This window comes from Octopus sinensis, linkage group LG5 (assembly GCF_006345805.1).
Source record: "Octopus sinensis linkage group LG5, ASM634580v1, whole genome shotgun sequence".
NCBI classification, from domain to species: Eukaryota; Metazoa; Mollusca; class Cephalopoda; order Octopoda; family Octopodidae; genus Octopus; species Octopus sinensis.
This window is the reverse complement of record NC_043001.1, coordinates 42,452,431-42,479,415: the sequence shown is the minus strand read 5'-3', so window position 1 is coordinate 42,479,415 and position 26,985 is coordinate 42,452,431. Positions and strand designations below refer to the sequence as shown.

Genomic DNA, 26,985 nt, shown 5'->3' with positions numbered 1-26,985 from the left:
CTATTATAACCAGAAGTCTTGAGAACATTTGGTTCTTACAGAATACAAGATCTATTTTTTTGCAAAAAAGGTAAATTGTATGAGTCAAATATTGGAAGTGTGATGATAAATAGTTGTGAAAGTTGGACAATAAAAGGATATTTTCAACAAATGGAGAATGCACATAGCTGAATGTATTATAATATGAGTAAGAAAGTTAATGTATATGTAAAATAATTAAAAGCGAAGTTTGTAATTTAAAGCACTGGATAATATAAAAACTTTGGTGTGTAATAAAAATTATATGATGGTAACCAAGTCTGACAAAAATGCAGATAATTCTGGTTAAACCCTGGCAGTTTAAGATAATGTATGAACTACTGAAGAATTTTGCTGATAGTAGGTCAATAATGAATATATAAATGGAGACCGCATGAAACAACAGAAGAATTACTAATGAAAAAAAAAAAAGGAAACTATACAATACTACAAATTCGATCAAAATATGCTATTACAAAAAGCAAACCTTATGATGATGTTGTTTATCCCAGGTCAGCCAGGACAGACCTACCATCAAAAGACAGCCTAGTCATGACCCTCACATCTTTTATCATTACCTGATAGTTTTTTGGCAGGCAAGGAGTTGACTTAGCAAGAAGAGTGAGGGCAACATTTACAACCATTTGGGGGCTCTAAGGTCAGTGGAAAAAAAAGAACCAAGACTCATGGGTTATCTTTAGGCAGGAGACTTGGTCCAAATTCTTGTAGCAAACTAGACTTTGCTGAAGATGATGGTGTCAAACTAGGCACTGGATTATGTCTACCATTCAAGAAATGGTACAGTTCATTCAATAAGTTTCTGCATAAATTGCATATACATATTTTCCCTTACAAGACTTGGATTGATTTAAACTTATGGGAGAAGATAGTTGTCCAAAAGATTACAGTGGGATCAAACCTAGACTCATGTGATTCTAAGCAAACTTTTTAATCCTGGGCCATGCCCGTGACCAGTGCAAATTGAGAAGTATATTTTTCACAAGTTGGATGATCACATACAACTATATGTATTAAACAAGTACTAACCTGTTTAGGATATCCTCAAATTTTAGTATAACTAAACAATTTACAAAATGTTCACAAATGGGATGAATATATTAAGTTCTACTGTTGAACTGATGCCAAATATGACTAAATGTCCTTAAATTAAAAGGTATAAGTGAAAAAAGAAAATCTTTTAATGAGCTGAAGAGTTTATTTACGTTCATATATTTTCTTAAACAACTTGGGTTTAGTCATAACAATAAGATTTAATCAAAAGATTTGATTAAAAGTCACATGGTATATAAGTTACAGAACAATGTCAAGATGTTTTGTTACTATTCTATTGTCAAAAATAATCATTCTAATGTTACCTAATTACAACATAATTTGACCTTTTCTGATACATAGACACCATGTTAATTATAACATTTTTCTTTTCCAGTGACCTTCTGTAAAAAAAAAAAAAAAATTAATGCTAACCAATCTTAAAGGGTATGGTGACAGTACTATAATAAATTTACTGTAATCTGTTTACCCTTTATATATATATATATATATATATATATACATACACATACACACACATTACTGTTAATCTTGACTTCTAAATAGAAATTGTCATCAATGAGAATAAATTTTTCATGAAAATTAAAAGAATATCTAATTAAAACTAAATCCTTTACAAAATCAATTAGTATAGTCTTCTAATGGGATGAATATTTCATTAAAAGGTTTCAGAAATGTTCAATGAGACATTAAAAGATATAAAATGGATAGAAAAATACTATTAGTCACAATAAGAAAGACAGGAGAAGCAAAAAGCATAAAATCACTCTTAAATGGAGTTGAAATCTTGCAACTTTTTATAAAATCTCTCTAAAATGGTTGACAATTACCAGTGGACAAAAATTTCAATGAACATTAGTTACTAATGTATATCTGTATGTCACAATAGACAAATTGAAATTCCAGGTCAGCAAGAGGATATGTTCAAACATATTTTGGTGTGACAAAGCATATCTTTCCAAAGACTTTTGACCCAACATTTTAGTCAATTTAATGAAATGGCCTACATTTCTTTGACTCTAGTGATTTAGAATTCTGTACTTCATTGGGAATTAGGTGTCATACTTCATATGTATATTCAAAAGGAGTCTAATAGTACATGTTTACAAGAGTCACTCAAATTCATTTGCAGGAAGCTTTCACCTGATTTGTTTTTAATTATTCTAGTGATGAGCATTTTCCAGTGAAGTTTATGACCAAAGAGGGTGAATAAATACTGTTGTTTACTAAATGAATGTGATAGTAAAAAGACTTGAGGAATGAACTGCAAGTAAGTCTTTATGTTAAGGTAGAAAATGCATTTTATAAATACTAGTAAAATTTAATTCAACTGCAAGTAGAAAAGAGAGATGTTCATTGACTAGAAAATGATTTTGGATTTTTAATGGCTGAGACATGGTTAAAGATAAAAATAAAAAGGCTGTGTCACATGATCCAAAAGTATGTTATGTGTATATAATAACACTTGTAGGCTTTCAAATCTAGTTAGATGCGCAAGAAGTTTGAAGTGATAAAAAAGCAGTTCAAGAATACAGTATCTGAAGGTAACATGGTGACTAGCATGTAATCAAGACCAACAGATTTTAAATATTAAGGAAAATGATGATGCATAGTAAAGAAAACAAGTGATTTTCTATTGTCTTCTGCAATCCACAAAAGAATATTTGAACTGAGTGCAGCACATTATTAAACTCGTTAATTATAGAATGCCCAACTGCTTGCAGTATCTGTTAACAGCTTTATGAATTGAAACAGTGAAAATTATACGCTGCTGTCAATTACATAGCAAAGTAAATTATTTCATAATTATTAGAGCCTGAGTAAAGTGGGTTCTAATAAATATTTGAGCTGTGGGTGCAGATTTTGATGGTAGTAGTAGCAAATACTTGAAAATATTATTTTATACAATTTCTTTTCACACGTTTCTGCTTGATAATTTTATCTAATGGAAAGAAACGACCATACCATAAATAAAATTAAATTTCAAGTATTGTTTCAGATATTAGTTCCTTAAATGATTTTAAGACAATCTTTTGTTCATTGTCAACACATCTACATTTTGGTGGTTGATTAGAAATCTTTCTCTGAAGATACTTTTACAAGCAACAAAAACCCCAAAAGAAAAATACACAGATGAATGAATGCCACAAATGTTTAACAGGGAACCCTACTTAAATACCTGTAATAGCATTCATCTTCCATACAAACTTGTATATTTTAGAGAAGATGCAAAAGCAAACCAACATTTTAAAGGTGTCACAGACTTTTCTTGTTACTGATTGAATAGTAATACAAGTGAACTGATAACCAAATGTGAAATGACAAATTAAAAAGAAACCAACAAGACTATAAATATCAATTTTTAATGTAATATATATATATATATATATATAATGATAAATCTCAGAGCGAGTTATAAACTCGGGTACGTGTGTATCATGTGTTGAAGACGGGGAGGATGACTCCCCTTCACAAATACTGACAGGACACAGATAGTGTGTCTATAGCCAGCGGGAGGAGGTGTCTTCCTGGGGCTACAAACTACAGTAGCATCCACCCTTTTGGGTTAGCCATATTCAAATGGCATATATGCATCACGTTATATATATATATATATATATAGGCACAGGAGTGGCTGTGTGGTAAGTAGCTAGCTAACCAACCACATGGTTCCGGGTTCAGTCCCACTGCATGGCATCTTGGGTAAGTGTCTTCTGCTATAGCCCCGGACCGACCAATGCCTTGTGAGTGAATTTGGTAGACAGAAACTGAAAGAAGCCTGTCGTATATATGTATATATATGTGTGTGTATGTGTTTGTGTGTCTGTGTTTGTCCCCCTAGCATTGCTTGACAACCAATGCTGGTGTGTTTACGTCCCCATCACTTAGCGGTTCGGCAAAAGAGACTGATAGAATAAGTACTGGGCTTACAAAGAATAAGTCCCGGGGTCGATTTGCTCGACTAAAAGGCGATGCTCCAGCATGGCCGCAGTCAAATGACTGAAACAAGTAAAAGAGTAAAGAGTAAGAGTATATATATATATTATGGACATGTACTTGCATAGCAAGCGAATGATTTGAGATCACGTGCTAGAACGAAAACGATTGCAGCGTGGAAGGTGTTTATAATCCATTTAAGAAGCACACAAAAAACGTTAGATACACTTCAACTTTAAATTTAATTTGTCAGTAAACAGGTTGCGGTCTCAAAGCGACGAAAATATTTTGACAAATTAAATTTAAAGTTGAAGTGTATCTAACGTTTTTTGTGTGTTTCTTAAATGGATTATAAACACCTTCCATGCTGCAATTGTATATATATATGCATGTGTGTGTTGAAATTCCTATTCAAAGAAGGAGAGAGGTTCATAATTAAAAGCAACTTCACTTGTGCCTCCAAGAATCTAATTTATGTTATAACTTGTTCATTTGTGGACATAACTAAACAAGACAGACACATATGGCACATAGACAGAGAACCACACAACATAAGAACACATTCATTTACCACAATAGACAGATTCCTTCAAGTGAACACAGAGAGATGTACAAGTAATATCCAACCAAACTTCACAGTTTTCGTCATCTACCAGTGCAAAGAAACAATTTCTGTACAAGATTTAAATAAAGAAAATCTATTTATCGAAATATACAGAACACGCCTAATATGAATGCATAACTAACTTTGATCTCAGTATATTGGCTGATTTTGGCAATTTGTTTAAATTAAAAACCATAGGAGCCTTTATGGTAAAAAAAAAAAACCCCAAAAAAACTAAATATTTTCAGAGGAAAAGGTGAACAATTCAAGGGAGGTTTGGTTATTGTTTCTACAACAGCCCAAACCACCCTCTGTTTTCACTCTCACATGTATTGATGTTTTTTCAATATTTTTCTCCCATTAAACACATTTTATAGAATGATGATACTGAAGTAACATAGACATGGTCCATTGGTGGGATATAAGCAAGAAAAACAAATTGTAATCAAAATTTTTACCCCTACCTCAATCAAGCAAAGCCATGTGTGTGTTTAAGAAAAAACATTTTCTAACAGAAAAGTATGCTATTAAAATGAATTACCATTTACATAACTTATTGTGAATAAATGCCAGCAATGACCTTCTCAGGCTCTCCAATATTTTAATTTATAAACAGAAACAATCGGGGCAGGGAATGGGGTTGCGAAAAATTCGTAATTTTTCAAATTTTCTTTTCTTTAGCATTAAATGTATTTATGGGGAGCAAAATATTGAAAAACATCAATACATGCGAGAGTGTTAAAGAAACATGGAGGGTTGTCTTGGGATGTGCTAGAAACAACAGCCAAATCTCCCTTAAATCACTCACTTTTCCCTCTGAAAATATTAATATATTTTTTTTTACCAAGTACAACAAAAATTGGCCAAAATAGGTCCAGAGTGGGATGATGAGGGAGGGGGTGTAAAAAAAGAATTTAAAAAACTTTTTGCATATAAAGATGGTCCCCCCACCCCAGTCTGAACAGATTAGTTCCAACTTCTTTGATCTTCCTAATCCGAAACTCCTCTCCCTAACCCTTGGAAAAATCATTTCCCATAAATCCCTATATACTCTGAAGCCACAGCATTTAAGCCAACGGGTTGGAAACCCCTGCCTGTGGGCACAATTGTGCCCGCGAGCCCATTTTATAGTGCCCGCAGGTTGTTATACTCATATGTACAAAATATAGTAAACTTTTCAATCATAAAATTTATACAATATTTGTATGCCTATTTGCAACAAAGGTCGTGTTTCCATTAGGACTTAAAATGGTCAGACACGAACAAAAGTTGCCACTTGAATAGAAACTTTGTTTTCACTATAAAACACATTGCTATGTTTGTACCACCTCCTTGAGACCCAACTACACTAGCTGAAAAGTATAGAATACCTCATAGGTAATATAAACATCCAAAATTCAGTGGCAGCATTAATAAAGATGCTATGCATTAATTTAATGAGTTAAACTTACCTTTATTAATGTATATCATATTATACAGCGATATATACAAGATTTACACACATATAAGAGTTAGCAATTGTGATCCGCCCATGGAAGATTTTCTTAGGAAACTTTTGACCGCCGACCAAACTGTTTCTCTATCCCTGATCTAAATGGTATTCGTAGAAAATTTTGTTACAAAGGATCTATTTTTCTGGATGTTCCGAGGAAACACAATTGGGAGAATATACATCTGTAGTTATGCCCTTTTATTTATGCGATTTTTTCATTTCACTCATTGTTTACAATGGTTCCCCACTCTCACACATACACACACTGCAAAGCTTAAAGATGGTCTGCTGAATAGGAACCTCTATGTTGCCTTCAGGGGAAGGTAAAATTTGACACACTGCTTCTCCCTCAGTTGCAAGACTACCGTGATGTTTGTTTAAAAAAGAGAGATTATGACTGATTATATAATGAAAGTAATATATACTAAGTAAGTGAGCACTATTATACAAAGAAATAACTAGACATAAAAAATCCTAAAAATTATTACAATTGGGAATCCAATCTGAAAATATCAATTGGCTAGCAGGAAACTGCACAGCAGGTGGCTATTCAGCAGAGAGAGAGAGAGAGAGAGTGTGTGTGTGTAGGCATATATATATATATATATATATATATATATACAAATATATATAATATATATATAGGTGTGTATATATATATATTTTTATATTATTAATATCAGGAAATCAATATTAGAACATTCTTCAGAAAGATATACACATGTGTAAAATAATTGTTGTATTAAAATTATAAATATGTATAAAAATATATGTAAATATGTATAAGTATAAATATATAATGTATATGACAGTTTAAAAGTTTTGAATTAAGTTTTTAAAGCATCTTACAATTGTTTCACAGAAGTGCTGTCCATATAATGAAATCCTATATTGATAAGCATTTATAGACAACTCTTCTGCTCTTCAGAGATATAAAAGTTGAATTTTGTATAACATATTGAATGGTAGTTTCTTAAAAATATGAAGTAATACTATAAAATGGTGTTTGTTTGAAATATAAATTAAAAATTACTGCTTTTGATGAGTCTTTAAATCCATATATATTTCCTTGGGTAGTATTCTGTAATAATCCATAATATTCATCATCATCATCATCATTTAACGTCCGCTTTCCATGCTAGCATGGGTTGGACGGTTCAACTGAGGTCTGGGGAGCCCGAAAGCTGCACCAGTCCAGTCAGATCTGGCAGTGTTTCTACAGCTGGATGCCCTTCCTAACGCCAACCACTCCGAGAGTGTAGTGGGTGATTTTATGTGCCACCGACACAGGTGCCAGACGAGGCTGGCAAACGGCCACGCTCGGATGGTGTTTTTTATGTGCCACCGACACAGGTGCCAGACGAGGCTGGCAGACGGCCACGCTCGGATGGTGTTTTTATGTGCCACCGTAAAATCTGTTATATTGTCTTGTATTCCAAATATAGTTCATGTACTTAGATAATATGGAATAATGGAATCCTGTATTGATAAGCATTTATAAATAACTCTTTTTCTCTTCAGTAATATCAAATGTGAAATTTGTATAATTTTATGAATGCTAGTTTTATTTTTTATTTTATTATATATATATATATATATATAAAAAAGAAAGAGAGAAAGAGATACTTGTCCTGTACTTTTCCAGATTTATAATCTTAAGAATATTACTTTCCATGCTCGCATTTTGCCATATAATATATATATATATATATATATATATATATATATATACACACACACACATATACATACATGCATATGTAAGTAGTTGATAGTTTCCGCTACATACATATATAAGTGCAGACATAGCTCTGTAGATCAGTCCCACTGCATGTCACCTCAAGCAGGTGCTTTCTACTATACTTAGAAACTGAAAAAAGCTGTTGCTTGTATTTCTGTGTCTGTAGGTGTGGCTGGGTTGTAAGAAACTTGCTTCCCAATCACATAGCTCCACGTTCAGTCCCACTGCGTGATACCTTGAGCAACTGTCTTCTAATATAACCTTGGGCTGACCAAAGCCTTGAAAGAGGATTTGGTAGATGGAAACTGAAAGAGGCCCATTGTGCCCCAGCATGGCCATAATCTAATGACTGAAACAAGTAAAAGATAAAAGATATGTGTGTGTGTGTGTGTGTCTGTCCCTTGCCATTGCTTGACAACTGGTGTTGGGTGTGTTTACATACCATAACTTAGCAGTTTGATAAAAAAACACCAATAGAATAAGTACCAGGCTTAAGAAAAAAAAAAAGAGTATTGGGGTTGATTCGTTTGACAAAAACCCTTGAAGGCAGTGCCCCAGCATGGTGACTGAAACAAGGAAAACAATAAAAGAATATATATATGTAAATAAATAAAATCAAAAAATCTCTTTAGAATTTGGGATATTTCTGGAAGACATTTTTAATGGCATTTCTGAAATATCAATCAAGATATTAACCTTCACTAAAGTAGAGAAATTGAAAGAAAGTGTTCATTCACGTGTATCTAGAATTACAAAGAAAATGGTATCAGAAATGCCAGAACAATAATAACAATGAACTTACAGAGTAATTTATTTAGATTATATTTCAAAATATTGAAATATTTTCACTATATTTTCAATACAAGTGTGCAAAATATAAAGGCCAGGATTTATATAAACAATTATGTTAGACATGTTAATTAAATTCCATTTTCAGTGAAATTCTAGAAAAAAGAAGTTTAATTCTTTATAGTAGCTCATAATGCAAGTTAAAATGTATATAGTAACTAGCTCTGAAGGTCAAATATTTTATTTTTTCCTTTTTGACAGCAAAAATAATTTCTTTGAAGAGCCAGCATAATTTATGCTGAGATGAAATTTAGAGTAAATGCATAGCAGTTCTTCACAGGCTAATTCTACAAGTCAATCAGTCTTAATAGTTCCTGAAGGGAAGAATCAATATAAACAACTCGTTATTTCAATTCCTACCCATTGAAGAGATAATCATATTAAGACCATAACCTAATCAAAAATACAGAATTGTTGCTCACATTTTTGAAATGTGAAAACTGAAAGCTGAGAAAAAGGTCTGAAGTTGGGCACAAAGCCTAAAAATCTAAAAGCAATCTCATTCAGAGATAGAGAAAACCAAAATATGAAACTAGTGAAATTTAGCATTGTGTAAATAAGTCAACAAGTAGGTGAATGAGACTTGAAGTAGTATATTTGGCAAGTTGACAAATAACTCCAATTTATTTATTAGTGCATCAGCTGATAATGCAGAAAAACTACCAAACATAAGTATGATTTTTTACATTTTTTAGAAAGGAAACCTTATTTCTACAAGGACACAAATGCAAGGGAATAATGACTAGATTATGTCAGAAAGATATTTGAGAGAATATATTTTAGAAAATTAGAAGACATTCTGTTGATCTAGGAGAACCCAAACCTACCTAGAAAAAAGCAACAAATGATTATTCATTTCAAACAAATAAAATTAAATGAACTAAAATTGTCCTCATTTCTTTCTCAAGGCCAGATGAAGAATAAGTTCAAAGTTCAGCACTGAGTGCCCACTGGCTACAGTAATGACTTAAGCTAGTCAATGGTACTCATTTATAGCTATGTGAATTGACTTTTGAGAGTACAGTGATTTCATTAGATACACAGGACTGAACTGGAGATGAAATATTTGTTGATGTTTTGGGTCTACTTATACAGCAGCAATTTCCTTCTTATTAAAATTGCTGAGTACACATGTCCCTAAATGTTGTAAGAGGTTACTTAAATGATTGGTAGCAGGAAGACACCCAGCTGTGAAACGATGTCTCAGCCTGTCCGATCCATACCAGCATGCAAAAGCAGATGTAAAACAATGAACACACTCTCTCTCTTTCAAAGAGGCTTAGCTTATGCTTTAGAGTAACAGAGTATTTCTGGGACCCTATTTTGAAAACTAAATAATTTGAAAAATGTGATATGAGAACTGCTTGCATTGTAAACTAAAGGGAGGCATTTTGTCTGATCCACAAACCTTCACTGAATTCTTCAAACAAAAGTATCACAGAAGAAATTCTTTCAATTCTACACAGCATGAGCTCTTTTGTATCTGATGGTTCTGTCTTATTCCCAAACTAGGGCCAGCAAAATGAAGTATTCAACTTATTTCTGAAATGCTACTGAAAGTCCATGCTACAGCCAACATAGAAACAATTTGAAATTACAAATTCTAAAGAAAAGGATTTTCTTTTATTCTTTTATTTGTTTCAATCAATTGGCTGCAGCCATGCAGGAGCATCACCTTGGAGGGTTTCAGTCGAACAAATTGACCTCCAAGACTTTTTTTAAAGCTTAGTACTTATTCTATCGGTCTCTTTTGCTGGACCACTAAGTTATGGGGACATAAACACCAATACTGGTTGTCAAGCAGTGATGGGGGACAAACACTGATACAAAAACACACACATACAATGGGCTTCTTTCCGTTTCTCTCTATCAAATCCACTCACAAGGCTTTGGTAGGCCTGAGGGTATAAAAGACATTTGCCCAAGGTACCATGCACTGGGACTGAACCCGGAACCATGTGATAGGGAAGCAAGCTTTGCACCACAGCCATGCCTATGACTTGTTTGCAAGAACAAGAAATCCTAGAAAAAAAGGCAACAAAATCAACTGGTGTGAGTAGGTGTGAAAGAAGACATCCAAATACAAAACACTTGTTCAATATTAAAATTGATTGTACAAAAAATAATTATCCTGGGTTTATGGTTTTGTTTAAGGCAAGAATTGGGATGCAAATTTTCAGAAGTCAAAATATGTGTAAGGGGGAAACTTTTCAACTTAATACTTTTCTGGGTCTATGGAGATTCAGAAAATGGCATAGAATGGATGTCAATGCTATCCCAGAATTTATTTTATCAATTCCAAAGAAAAGAAAGATAAAGTTAACAAAAGCAGACTTAACAAAATATTGAAAGACAAATAATTAAACAAAAAGCTAGTGAAAATAATAAGATATTTCTGAAAACAAAATTTGTGTAGTACACAAAAGCATGAATAAAACTCAAATTAAAATTAGATATCTGAAGAATACTGACAAAGTGCTCAATACAGATACATTAAACATATATGCACTGAGAGATTCAAATAAAAATTCGCTGGAGTGCTTCTAATTAATCATTTAACTTGATAGAAATTGCAGCCACACCTATCACACATTGTATCCTACTGTCTTACATTGAATAAAGTAGTCCTTTGTTTCCTGTACAGGAAAAAATGGGATGGACCCAGCTGGAATGCTTTTGATCATAGTTCTTGACCTGGGGTTAAACAACATTATTTCAGATATCATTATGAATCTCAGTGTGGACTCAACACTGCCCTTTATTATTATTCAAAAGAAGTCAGTGGAGTGGCAGAATTGTTAGCATGCTGGGCAAAATGCTTCGCAGCATTTCATCTGTCTTTATATTCTGAATTCACATTCCATCAAGGTTGACTTTGCCTTTCATTCTTTCAGGGTTCGATAAAATAAGTACCAGTTGAGTAATAGGGTTGATGTAATCAACCTATGCTCTCCCTCTGGATTGCAGACAATGTGCCAAAATCTGAAATCATTTATATTCGAAGCTATTACAAAAGTTTTGGATTTATATAAAGGTATCAACTCAATTCTAAAGCCAGATGACAGAAATTTATTGCAGTCTTTTTCATTTGCAAAATGAGGCCCCTTTTAATTTTGTCCAGATTGCTTTCAATTTTGGTGTGTCAATGCAACTCTGAATTTTGATTACAATCAACCAATTACCTTATCTTGTAAGTTAAAGAATCTGATGTTATTTGGGATTAAAGTTGAGAAACTTGGGTAATTTTAGCCAATCAACAGACAGTGAGGCAACAAGCTTTACTATATCAATACACTACATTTAAAATGTAAACTCCAGTAGTGCTCTTACTACCTAATTTATGGACCATGGAATTCCCTACATGAATTAGGTTAAAAGAGAAAGAGAGAGAGAGAGTGGGGATGCATATATTATGTGTGTATCATTACAGATACAGATTTATACACATGTTCATTTTTTCTTTTACAGTAAATGTGAAAGTGGAGGTCAACAAATAGGACTGCAACACTTATTTGAACCTTATCAAGTATTCATTTAATTATTAATATTTTTTATTTTTGCATTTAAAATATATATACAAATAATTTTAATCCGTTCATAATTTCAATGATGAATTGATATGTGACATAGGAGAGATTATCCTAATATCTTGCACTTAAAGTGATGAATACTGGAAAAAGGTGACGATCCAGTGAAATAATTAAGCTGTTTACTAACAAGTGTTCCCAAATCTTGGCAAAAAGTAACATTAAACTAATAGTAATTAACTGATAATTTAAAAGACCTAAGAAGTTTCATTTTGAAAACAGAACAAGTAGAAATGAACAAATTTAAATACAAAGCTAAATCACAAGAACCATATTAAAAAATGAATGCTATGTTGCCTTTGAGGTTTCACATCATTTTGTAAAACTATTTAGACAATTTGTTGAACTTCTCAGCTACAAAAGCTAAGTGATGAATATGAGAACAGAATTGAGAATGGTACTGAAAATAGAGTAAGAAGCAGATGTGGCAGTTGATAGCATCAATAGCCATTTCTAATGAGAAGTAGAAGGGAAGAGTTTTCACCAAAATCATTGAAAATATACTTAGCAAAATGTCAAACCATATATTTACAAACTATAGCTCTATATTGTGTGAAAAAATTCTTTTCATGTTTTTAATGTTTGCTCATACAGCCTGCAGTCAGACAAAACACAGAAAATATTTTCCAAATGTAAGGGTATTATTTGAAGGGAACCCACATATGAATAGCACCTGTAGTGTGTCGAGCAGTTTTATGAAGTTAGATGATGGTACAGACAAAAACAAGAAAAGAAAGAAACATTCAAATTTTAGTGCAGGTTATTAGTATAAAAAAAAATTTTCTCTGGTAGTTAAATCATCTTATGCAATTAAGACAAAGTTTGCCTTTGAATAGAGACGTCATGCATTTAGTGTATGATGTCAAACCTTCTCAGCAACTTAAGGAATGACATTTTGTTATTTTGTATAGTCATTTGCTTAGAAGATGATGGTATTTAAGAGACTAATAAAACGAGTTTGTATTTTAAATGATCTGAAAAGATGTAGTTGGGTGCACTGTATATGCAGCCTCTATTCTTAATATGAAAAGGTTGTCTACGCAAACAATGGTAAATCAACGAGAGTAGGGAATGGAGAACCTAAAAAAAAAAAAATCCCTTTATTTTATTACAGTGATATCCTTTTTTCATGTTTTTTGTGTAAATCAATAAATTCTGTAAATTTGAAATTTTGCAGTGTGTCAAAAGCTGACAGGATAAATTTCAGAAGGAAAATACAGATTCAAGCACAAATGAATTAAAGCTAATCAACAATGCATATAATTATTTCTAAGAAAGTATTTTATGATACCCTTCCTTCATTTTAAAGAAATCTATCTTCTTTACTTATGAGCTTGATCATTTTGCTAAAACATACCTATTGAACTGATTGATAACTTATGTAATAAGTAAAATTCATTTACATTTTTCAGGAAATTTTATGTACAAATATTCTTGTCAGCCTCGTAAACCAAATTACAACAGTAAATTCAAATTAATTTTTGACCAGTTATTAATTTTCAAATGTCCATCATAGTTTTGAATCCTATCAAGAACACTGCAGCATATTTTTATCAAATATCAACAAGAAAATTACTAACAAATTGAATGATTTCCTTCAAATTAATGACTATTTTTTTCATAAAGATCTATTAAAAAACCATCCAGTATCTAGGTGATTAACTTTTGATAAACATTAAAATGCCACAAAGATAATTTTTAAAGACAAAAATAAAAAGCAAACTTTATAGTGTAACATTTTAAATAAAAAGTAGTTGAAATAATATGAGACGTTAAAACTGATACAAGCTAATGATTAATATCAAATGTAACTCACTTTGAACCGTTTATCTTGTAAGACTTTCTTGATTGCAACCAGTTCACCCGTATCAGTAAGTTTGGCCTGGTAAACTACTCCAAATGAGCCATTGCCAATAACTTTTGTATCAGCATAGCCAATTTCTTGTGGTCGGTCTGGACCCTGACCAGGGGTGGCTAAAACTGTAGTTACTTTACTTCCATCTTTATCTGAAAATCAACCAAATAAGAAATTAAGAATGATTTTATTGTTATTTTGTTTTCAAAGAATATACAGAAATTTATGAATTTTTAATTCAAATATCTGACAAAAACACATCATTTTAAAACTTAATATATTTTAGAACCAACCAAGACCAAAATTAAGCTATTACTTTCAAGAAATATATCAAAGGACGATGCCAGGATAAATGACTTTTAAGCATTTTTTTATGAAACACATTGAAATCATTTTGAGGTATTTCAAAATTAAAACCAAATGCAAAAATAAAGTCTTTACGAAATTTAGAATGATTGTTTTAAAACAAAAGACATTGTTTTCATCCATTAATCTAAAATAGCTATGACATCACATGCAAGATGCTTGGTAGTATTTTGATCACATGTATCTTAATTTTGTCATGGGTATAGTGAAAAAGAACAAAGTTTTGGATTAAAATATCTACTTAAGAAAGTGGTGTAATTCTCATCATTTTATTCAGTGGTGAGCTAGTGTGTGCCACTCTTGAGTTTGCTGCCCTGGCTCCATTCCTACCTCATATACAAGATTATACAGCAGACCAAAAATGCCATCTCATAAAAGCATTACCCAAGGCAGATTATTCCCAATGTTCCCCCAACCCCACCTAGCTATGCCTCTGATCTTAATTAATGAGCATTTAAATTTTTCTCCTTTTATGAACCCCTTTGATTCCTATTTTACTCAGATGGACCCTCATAGCCATTCAATGTTTAAAGAATCTTATTATATTTTTATAATTAAATATTAGGAATTGTATAACAAAAATTGTTAAAATATTTTTTGTGTTGTAGAAGTATAACCAACTTAGTGTACATAAATTTTAACAATAAAACCTTATATGGACCGTAGTTGAGAAACAATGATTTATATCATCAAATTTGATACTTTTGAATAATCATTTTTAAAAGACCATATTTATTAACACACACAAATTTCCCTAATTAGAAGTGAAGGGGGTTACAGCAAAAAGATAGCAACCAGAATAAGGAAAGAGTGGAAAAAGTTCAGAGAACCACTACCTCTACTGGCAACAAAGGGTTACTTCTCTCCTAATGAAGTGTTAATTGTATAATGCCTATGTGTGATTAAATGTAGATGTGTGAAAGCAGAATACAGAAGTGAGCTAAGAGAAAATATGGATGTTTAAGGAAATAAGCCATGGTATGGAAAAGAGAAGACTGTACTAGCACAAATATGTTGCATATGAAGGATGAAAGGTGGGTGAAGGAAAGTCAAGTGATCCAGATAGAAAGAATCAGTTGAAGAGGAAGATGTGAAGAAGCATTGGAGGCTGAACTCCGGATGTTGTATCTCACAGGAAAAGATGACAAGTAACCTCAACAAATGGTGAAAAACTGCATTTGAGCAGTGAAACAGTAGAATCCAAGGAAACAAGTGATGGTCCATGTCAACAGATGGATCATTTCACAAAGTTGATTTAATTTGCTGTGAAAAGTCTGGCATTTTGGGCAGGATCCTTTATGGTAGGAGTTAGAAATTACTAGCAATATTAAAATATACAGAAGTATGTACACAGTTCCACATATAAATTTAATATTGATAATAATTTTAGTGTTTCAGTTTAATTCAAGCCTCACTTCATGCACCCACCCAACAATAATTAATGAAGACTTTATCCTCTATAGTATAGTCAGAAGTAAGAAAGTGGAAGATATATAATGTCCATTAATTGAATTCATTTTTTGGAGAGTTTATTTTGCTCTGGAAAATTCTTTGAAAGAAATTTTTGTTGAAAAAATGAGTACAATACTAGTGCTTTAATTATTTAATACTTTATCATTATCATTATTATGATGCTAGTGCATGCTAATTTAGTTAGTAGATATTTTATTTTGATGTTTGGTGACAAGTTTCCTCAAATCTCAAGAATTTTCCTTACGATTCTTGCAGGCTACAGAATGGGACTTTGCTGCAGGTTGACAATGCAAGTTTCAATTCCAATCTCTTTCAGTCTTTTAGGTAGCATTTTGAGTGTTGTGCCAAGTGCATCAATAACTACAGAAATAACTGTTATCTTGGTCTTCCAGTTTCCTCAGCTCTCAGGCTAGACCCTGATATCTCTCAATTTTATCAATTTCTTTGGTACTGACCCTCTACTATAGGAAATTGCAAAATCTATGATCCTACACTGGTTATTTTGACCTGTATGACTAATAATAATTATTATTATTAAGTTTGTGTATTGTACTGAAAAAAAAAAAAAAAGAATTCTAAGCCAAAATAATTTCCAAAGTAAAATAAAGAAATAAAAAAAAATTCTTATTTTGAAAAATATATCATTTTTCTTTTTCCATTTTTTTATGCAGAATCATAATCTTCAAGGTTTTAAACATATAAATCTAAAACAATTTTTTAATGAATGAAAATATATATTGTTGAAGGTGCGAAATTGCATTTGGCCAATAACTGACGAGAATTTGGTGACCTTCAGTGTCTATTTTTCTGTTTGTGCATTTATTATGTTTTTTAACACACACGTACACACACATACTAACGAATAGAAATCAGTGTTTAAAACATAATCCAAAGATTTAAAATAAAAAAAATAAAAAAAGGAACAAGTTATGGATGAGGCATGTATGATTCGAAAGTCAGCCATAATTCCTTACTCCTTTATTTTACATTTCCTTTCCTCTATCACAAACCAACTTATTCCACTTTATGAACTATTTGGATATATATTTAAATAATTTGCTAACATATCCGGTAATTAATCAATCAAGCAAAGAAACTGGACAAAAATAAAAGAATGAAGTATAAGTAAAAATAGTGTCAAAAATACGATGTCTATTATAAGCACACACAGAAGGCAACAATTGGGTATCCAGTAAGTTTGCATATCTAATGAGATTTGAGTCAAAACTGTCATTTGCTCCTAAATTATACTAATACTATGAGATGACACTGAGCACGTAGTTTGAAAGGATCTAGTTTTGAAAAGCATTATGCTCCATGGTACCTAAGATGTATCAACTGACCTATAAGGTTCCAGAGATTGTAGTCTTCCAAAGACTCCATAGTGTGATGTATGTGTAAATACACAAGCATACACACACTACACATAATATGTATTTTATAATAGTGTATGCATCTATGATGTACTCACATCCATTTTCAGCTTTCTAGAGTAATGTAGCATAAAACTTAGTGAGCAAGAGAATGAACAGACTTAAATCTGAATCTCCCTTTCATAGCTTCAATGAAAGATTATAAACAAATGAGGGGTTAAATAAAGAGATGTTCGTATTACCTTGGATGAAAACAGGCTATGCCTAATCCAGATAAGTTTAATTAATAAATCATACACAAAACTAAAAGTGTGCAATTTAAGAAGAAAATAAAAGTATGAATTATAAAATTAAGAAAATAAATTGTATTCAGTGATGCACTGCTACATCTTCCAATCTTCAGAGCATAACTACATTCCCAAAATAACCACTATTGCACATAAAAATACCAGTCAATCTGTATGTATATTTAGTCACTTTAGTTGCCAACAGTCTGACCAATCAACAGGTCATTGGGTTATAAGTTACCAGCAGTACTACGAGTGACTAAACAGACAACCCTAATAAGCCCAAATTTTTTCTTTTTCACCTCAATTTTTTCTTTTTTTTTTTTTTTGTATAATCGTATGAAGTCCCACGTATAAAATTCAAATTCACAAAAATTTTCTGAAAACTCCGAAAAATAATAAAGTTATGTGGAGGTTATATGTCGGGCACAATTCTGTGGTTTCATATCAAAACACAAGTGCCATTTTCAGGATGTGGACAAAATGTGCAGTCCCGTACAAAATGATAGCTTTGAAATCATGTTTCTTGACTGGGTGAGAATGATCAAACTTGAAACCTATATAACTTTTTAAAACATTTTTCTGGAAAAAGTTGAATAACTCCAGCAATTTAGCTTGGAAAGGTACATTAATGTGCCAAATTCTAAAATTTTCAATAAACTTTAATTTTTGAAATGCTAGCAGGCAAACGAACTAGATCTGTATTTGCTCCAGTAAAAACATGTCATCTGACTCTGCTCTGTTGACTTCTTCTTCTCTTTGGGAATACCATACTATCTTTCTGATGCCGTCTGTAGAAATTCATTTCCACATTTTCACTTTAATGATGCCGTCATTCAAGAAAATTTGTCGACAGTACAGTAGTGATTATTTATTGTTTGGATAAATTCCCTCTCCTAAGAACTGTCAGTTACCAATGGGCCTTCTTTGCCGTCAAACATTGACCAACGAAGCAATGAATCCTTCATGCTTGAAGTATCACTTTGATGCAAAGCATTCTGACAAGAAGGACAAAACGTTATCATACTTTTTGCAACTGAGCTCCTCTTTCAAAAAGCAAATACAGATTCAACACGCTACTCCAGGAAACTAGTAAACAGGAGAATGACGAGTTGATTGCATCATACAACATTGCATTGCTTGTTGCTAAGTCTGGGAAGTCTCACACAATTGGAGAAACATTACTTCCCTTGGTTATTGAAGGGGTTTTGTCAACCATTATGCACGAAAGACCCAATAAAATGAAGATACCACTTAGCAATAACGCAATTTCTCAATACAACGGTGAAATGGCTAACGATGTCAAACATCAGCTCATTAATATTTTTCAGCGTTCTGAATTTTCTATACAAGTGTATGAGTCAACTGTTGTGGACAATCAATGTTTGATGATGGTATATGTTCAGTATTTCAGCGAAGACCTTCAATCTTGTGAAGAAATGCTGTTCATAGAGAAATTGCTGCTTGGTGCAATTATTTTTCACACTTTCAAGTCTTTCCTTTTTGAACATAATATCCCACTCAGTAATATTCTTGCCTGTGCATCTGATGGAGCCCCTTCGATGATAGGAAGATACAGAAGTTTTTCATCTCTTTTAAAGCAGGAAATTACCCACCAGATACTAACTGTTCATTGCTTGGCACACCAGCAGCATCTAGTGGCAAAAAATATGAACAGTATATTGAATGATTCACTACAGTTAGTTATCAAGACTGTGAACAAATTGAAGTCCAGTCCCTTGTCTGATCAAATTTTCCATCAACTCTGTCTGAGAAATGACGAGGCCCATACTAAACTCTTATACCGAAGTGCAGTAGCTGTCAAAAGGAAACTGTTTTATGTTTTGTTGAACTGTTTCATATAATCATCTCTTTCTTTGAAGATACTCCACTATCCACTTCATTGATGGCTGCAAGGTGCGATATCTTTTTTCTTTGTGATATATTCACAAAATTAAATGATTTGAATAAGTTATTGCAAGGAAACAAAAACTCTCATTGATTGCGAATCATTTATCACTACCTTCATTTCGAAATTGCTGTTGTATAAGACTAACATTTAAAAACGTCAATTCCAATTTCCACAACTTGATTCTTTGACGCTACAATGTGATATTGTCATAATGGCAAAGAAAGTTTGTGGTAGCATCAGAGTATATTGAATTCCTACCCCAATCTGTGGAAACATCTGAAATTACTTTTGCTTGCCTTCCCTACCTCATACCTGGTTTTAACCATGTTGGAACTTTACTTTCCCATAAAAGAATTGGACAGGATGTGACACAACGAGAAGACTTGCGGCTAAAGTTCACAAGTTTGAAACCAAATGTATCTGCACTAGCTGCATTGCACCAGACATAGTTCTCATTAAAAAGTTTTACTTTTTTCCTTTATAATACAATCATTAATTATTTTTGCATCGGTAGTTCTGATCAATGGTTCATTTAGGGAAAATGAAAATCAGTGTAAAAGAAAGCGCAAGTTTCCAGAAGTTAATCTGTCTGCATAATATAGAGCTATTCACACTAATAACAAAACTAAACTCACAATAAGGGTTTTGTAAACGACCATATATTTAGTCCAAATGGCAATGACAGGACAACAATTTTGTTGGGCAATATTGCAATGTGGCACATAAAGTTTGGGAAACACTACTGTAGAAGGAAAACTTTCATGTAACACCTGTGACTTCTTTTGCATCCAAATATATAGACTAGTTCTTCTTATAAGGACTAATGCATATGTTGTTTAGAGAGTGGGATTGGCTCTCAATTTAAAGAGTTTCAGCACAAGTATCATCTGGTTTTTAACCTTTAGGAACCCTAACCACCCACAGGAATTGAATGCACCACCCTAAGCTCCCTGCGAGTTTCACTGAAAATTTTTAATTTTAGAATCTATGCTGAAAGACATGCTTGTTTCACAACATAAGGGTACAAAATGGTGAAAAATGATAGAATACAAGATGTTCAAATCTTTCTTCATTAATCTATTCCCAACACAGCACTTTGTTGTGCCAGTCATGCTAGCAGTTTGATCTTGGTTTCCCAATACAGAGGAAAACTTTGCAGTGGTTACATCAGAAAATAGTCTTCAACTGTTTTGGCAAGTCCTTATATTGAGCATTAGGATTTGCTCTCTTAGCCCGCCTATGTTTCTCCATGCACACAGCACAACAATTGTTTGTGGTTGCATGTTTAGCTTGTTCCACCTCATGCAATCCAACATCAACCAAACGATCCTCTGCAGTTGCTGGATGATTATGTCCCACTTAGATACTGACCTTCACATCACCGATTAGTTCATGACAAATCTTATCCAAGAAAGCATAGAATACGAAGGTTCTTTTGTTAGGTTGATAAAACTCAAATGGTGTTCAATTTGAAATTGCTTAACCCATAAAGAGCTGGGATTTGGACTTAGCTACATGGACTGCTGAGCACATTTTATGAAAATGAGACTACCATGCACACACAAAAAATTAAAAAATAGTTAAAATATCTTCTTAGTATATAATGGTGGCAAGTTTATATCATCTAAAAATTCATTAGTTCAACTATTTGTCCTCTTGCATTCTCGAGGAGCATCAGAGTGTTTGAGTGACATTAGACCCCAGCAACACCCAAAAATAAAATGCCTCTATCTGGGGCATAATCATGGCTTGTCGACATGTGCCCTATGGCCCCGATTGTGGCCCTTCGTGCTTTATGTGATAATGCATACATGTGTCTGTCTGTCTCTCTCTGCATTTATAAATATATATTCAAAGTCAACCCTTTTGATATCAACTTGACTGCGATCACTAGTTCTATGATACAAAGCTACACATGTTGAAATGTTAATAATTAAAATTAAAATATTTCATCATAATTTTATGTAAGAATCTTTTGTTGTTTCAAATACCACCATGTTTTTTTTCTTCTTTTATTTTTACCAAATCCTTGATTATTTTAAATTAATTAAAACATCAGAGTGTATTTCAATACAAATATGGTTGCAAAAGTTGATGTTAGTTACTCTTTGCTAGAGTACATATGCTGCAATATTGCATCATTTTCAACATTCCAAACATGCATTAACTTATTTGCAAGGTCAAACTATGTCAAGCCTTATACTTCATTTTATTATTTTTTTTAAGATGAGGCGGAGACCACCTCCGAAAAAAGTACTGTGACTTTGTCGACACTGAGAAAACTCAAAACTTTCAAGTTACTAATAAATCTTACATTGAACTACAAAACTCTTTTGAAAAATCCTGAAGACTTGTAGCAATCCTACACAAATGATTTCCACTCCTGACATATATTTCTCTTCTACCTATACAAATGATTTCCGCCTCTGATATGTGTACTTTTCTCCAAGCATACAAATACAAGCTAACTAATGAAATGAGTGTCACACATCAAAAATAGTTCTGGCTTCAATGCACAGTATTCATTTCACTATATTTTCTGATATTCACACATCATTTGTACTTTCGTTTCACTACAACTTACTGATGATATTCCTTATCAAAAAAGTTTCTCATTCCCTTAAGCTATTCTTCTATATGATATACCTATTTTCCTTGCATTACTGTTACAAAGTATCCAAATTTCATTTCACTATTACTCATAAAAAAAGACCGTCACAAAACGAACACCAAACAAATGCATGACGTGCATCAGATAATGATGATGAGACATGAATGTGGCTTGCAACAGAGAAAGAAAGCTTGATGTGCATCTGAAACCGAACATCAACGAAATGCTAGATAAATAAAATAACACATACAACTCATTATTGTCATATCATAAACAAACACAAGTTCATGTATGATATTGATCTTTCTTCTACTTTCAATTATTACATAGTTTTCTCTTCCAAAAATGCCCACATACAGATGCAAATTATCCATATAATAATACATACAATGTGGCTCCCAATAAACAGTAAAAGTAATAATCAATGATGGGTTTTATTGCTAGTATATATATATATATATATATATATATATATATATATATATATTGCTACTGAATAACAATACATTTAGTAAAAAAGAAAGAACTGTCTGTAGTATAGGTGCAGGAGTAGCTACCAGTAAATAAATTCTTTTGAATGTTCAGCAGGCTCCAGATAAGTAGTAGATAGTTACTAGTACCTAGGTGACCTAATTAGCAGTGGAAGAGGTGTCTGAAAGCATAGTAGTCAGAGTAATAACAAGACCAAAAAAGTTCAGGGAGCTATTACTTCTGACTGGCAACAAAGGACTCTTTCTCTAAGTCTAGGGTTGAATTTACAATGTTCATGTTCAAAGTGCAATGTTGCATGATAGAAAAACATGAACAAAGGCTGTATGAAGGTTGAAAAGAAATGAAGCAAGCATGTTCAACAGGATGTGTAATTTTAGTGAGCAAAGAACATCATAGCACAAATAAGCTGAGAAAAACTGTGTGTAAGAATGTATAAGAGAGAAGAGTCAGCTGGTACAGGCATGTGATGCATATGGAAGATGACAGTTGGGAACAGAAATGTCAAGAGATCCAAATAGAAAGAGCCTGTGGAAGAGGAAAAGTAAGAAAGACAAGGAGGAAAATGAACCTCATGATGGAGATGATAAAAAACTGCAACAAGTGTGAAAATGTTGTGTTGGAAAAAAACTGCCCAACCCATGCAAACACAGAAAAACAAATGTAAAATGATGATGAAGACAATGAATGTAACATTTAAATAAACAAACACAGAAAATAAGATTGTGAAATCCTGCTTAAGAACATTTTCATTTAAAAGCTTTATCTTGAAACTATGAAAAAAATATAGTTCATGGTATTATTCATTAATTCCAACCCACAGATATAGTGAACAGTTTAATAGCAGCAGGAATAATAATGCTTCAAATACCATGATGAATCTTAGTTAAAACAAATTAATTTACAATGTCCAAATAATAACAATAGTTGATACTGAATAACTAAAATACATGTCAAATATTTCAAAAGAAAGAAGAAAGTGAGGAAACGAAAGTCCTCTTAGAATAAACTTTATAGGTAATGTAAGTATTAAAAAAAAATTTTTAATGGTTGTGGGTATGCAAAAATACCTAATGATACATTAACAGAATAGGACAAATCACTATTATTGTTTTTATTTTATTTAAGGAAGTGATATTGCTATAAAATATTTCCGAGAAAAATTTAGTTTAAAAAATACCTTCAACACAGAAATAAACTATAGAAAAACACATAGAAAATCATTCAGACTACTCATCTGAATAATAATAACACAGAATACAAGCACAGTCATACAAACACCAAAAGCTTTAATAATCAATAAATGGATGATGGTACAAATTAAGATATCTAGTCTTGAGAGAAAAGTGCTAAAATAGAACTGTTGCATTTGAAAAACCTAGTAAAAGGATCATCATCATCATCATTAACAACTAGAATTTAGTCCCAAATACTGCCAATACAGAGAAAGAAAACGAGTAGCAAAAATACTGTGCAAATGGCTGGCATTAGTGTTTAAAACATAGCTGCTATAATGGTAGCTGTCCTCAATTGGAAGCAGTAGTAGTCATTAGTCAGGCTTGCACCATCTTAGATAACACTAAGCAAATCTTCAACCAGCAACTGCACAACATTTTAGGTACAAAAATATGGATAGCAGTTTCTTCTTCCCATTTTTCACTTAAATGTTCCAAATGAGAATAATTATTAACAAAATTAAATAATTATTGTTGACATATGATATAAATTAAATAATGAGTGTTATTAAAAAATCTTTTTTTTAAACTCAATTACTAATTAAATACAATCCCTAACCCCTATCACGATCCTATTTCAAATAAAGCAGATCGAGTTCAAGTAGCCCCATAAAAGTTGCCTTAGATATGTATGCTTGTTTGTATGTATGAATGAATGAATGAGTGAATGAATGAATGAAAAACGTGTGTATGTGTGTGTGTACACACACAAAGTTGCCTTTATCACAATAACCAGATTTTTTTTTAAAATTTATCATTATGAGGAATGAGTATCATTTTTGTCAAAGAGACCTGTACTTTTGATTGTAATCAATGAAATCTACAACCAACATATGAAGAACAATTATTACTGTAAATCAAAATATGTCAATGTATTCATCCAATATTTCTTCATTAAAATATTTGGATGAGCAATATTGAGACAATATTCAGAGATTCTTGATAAAGCCTTGATGTTTTTTGAGTACCATAAAAGAATAATAACAATAATAAATAAATGTTGACATTTCTAGTCACTTTTTTCCAGAAAAATACACAGAAGGAAAATGACAAACAATTTTTCAAATTCTGATCAACAACAACAAAAAAAGGCCTAATTTATATCATGAGATTCAAATAAAAGAATGTTTATTAAAATACAACACTAAAGTTTTACAAATAGTTCTTTTGAAATCATGTTATTTACTAGTATGGCAAACAATAACACTGAATTTATAGGTTAGCCACCGTCAGTGAAGAGTTATAATGCAGGTATAGGAGATACTACTGCTACTATCAGCAATGCAGTAGACTGCATAAGCTGTGTGTATGTGTTAGTACATACACAAATTATCAGGATACAAAACGTAGAATTATTTGTAGAATATTAAATAAATAATACCAATCAATTATATTAATTTTTTTAATATATTAAAGTAGAATTGGAGAAGGACTGGGATACATAGACTCGAATGAGAAGATTCATTTATGACAACATATGCATTAAAAAATGCAGATCACAATAATGATACCGAATAAACTATCAAGAAAATCACACATTGTACTTGGGTATACTGACAGAAGAAATTTATATTATCATATGTAAGATAAAATAATATTTTGAAAGCTTTTTAATAATGTAGTATGCTGGTGCAGTAAAAGATTGATGGAGCTAGTTTACAACTATGTTTAACAGCTGGACCATTAAAAATAGTATATGCCATAAGATATATTCAATAATGTTATATAAAATAATCAGTCATGAAATTAAATACGGATACAAATTTTGTACAGAATTACATAGTAATAAATTCACTTTGATAATTACAATTACAAAAGGAAATTGTCATTGGCCAACTGATCAAAAACAGTTCCTTTAATATTAAAAATATTAATGATTTTAATAATTTTTACATGATTAACCTCATCTTTAGAGATGAAACAAATTTTTTTTATAATTATATCTGCCATAATACCTTATTTAGTATGCCAATGTACACTCTACAGTGGCATATATCCAGGAATAAGACACCTGATGACAATTGGCGATTGAGCAGATCGAAATGTAGTGAGATGTACATTTAAAAAAGTTTCATCTAAAAAGATTAAGTGAATAGTTTCAAAAATTATAATCATTAACAATAACTCTTCTCAGACATTTACACAATTATTTGGAAAAGTTTTTATTAAGAACATTTGTAATAGTTATTTCATGCCTTTGAATACTATACACAACTAAATACTTCTGAATTTTATCCTTATACTCTAATACATCAAATAACATTAAAACAAGGGATTTTGTGGAAATATGACAGTCTCAGAGAAGATGGGCAAATTTAAAAGGATTAGAAAGACAATAGGAAGATGCAGAAGAGTTAGGCATAAATTAGAAAAGTAGTTAAGATTTTAGCATTCAGATAATTAAGGGATATTTCTGAATGCCTTGAAGGCAACTGAAATGAAAGAAATTAATGTAGGATAAGTAGGTAGTGAAGAGTAAGGCTTTCAGAAAGAAAATGTATATCATGTCAATGAAAAAATATAAGCATAAAAAAAATTATGACCTAATATATTAAACAAAATAAAGTAAATAAGTCAGGTTCACAAAGTCGTGTTAACATCCTGTAATGAATGCAAAAGTTATAGAGTTAACAGGTGTTAAAATTCCACAAACAGATGTCTCAAGCCAATGAGGGAGGTTATACATAGTCACTGAACTTGCTTGAAATAGCTACCAAATCTCTCTTAAATCACACCCTACCACCAGTAATAAGAAAAGAACAAATCAGAAAATGTAGGCCTATTATGCTCCTAAAAAATGGTGTGGTCATGACTGGAATATCTTTTATCATGCATGCTGACAATCAGGCTTGACCTGGAGTTAATAATAACAGCATAAGATGACATTCTCTAAAGTGAAAAACCAACATTATTTCTTTTAACATGTTACAAAGTAAATTTTATGAAAAAAGAATACAGTTGCCTGAACTGAACACAGTATGTAACTACTGTATAGAATTATTATATCAATTTCTAGAAGTATGAACGTAATATCATTTTGAGTTCAAATCCTTATAGGGTTTGATTCATCTATTTGAGGAATGTA

At 32.0% G+C, this 26,985-nt stretch overlaps 1 protein-coding gene across 1 annotated transcript in view; it reads right to left on the bottom strand.

The window, feature by feature from the left end:
- LOC115212075 (glycogen synthase kinase-3 beta) overlaps nt 1–26,985 on the bottom strand; it is a 100,478-nt gene that overhangs the window by 34,441 nt on the left and 39,052 nt on the right. Inside the window, exon 2 of the mRNA XM_029780883.2 lies at nt 14,116–14,306. Coding sequence (XP_029636743.1) covers nt 14,116–14,306 — 191 coding nt within the window. The remainder of the gene's footprint in view (nt 1–14,115; nt 14,307–26,985) is intronic.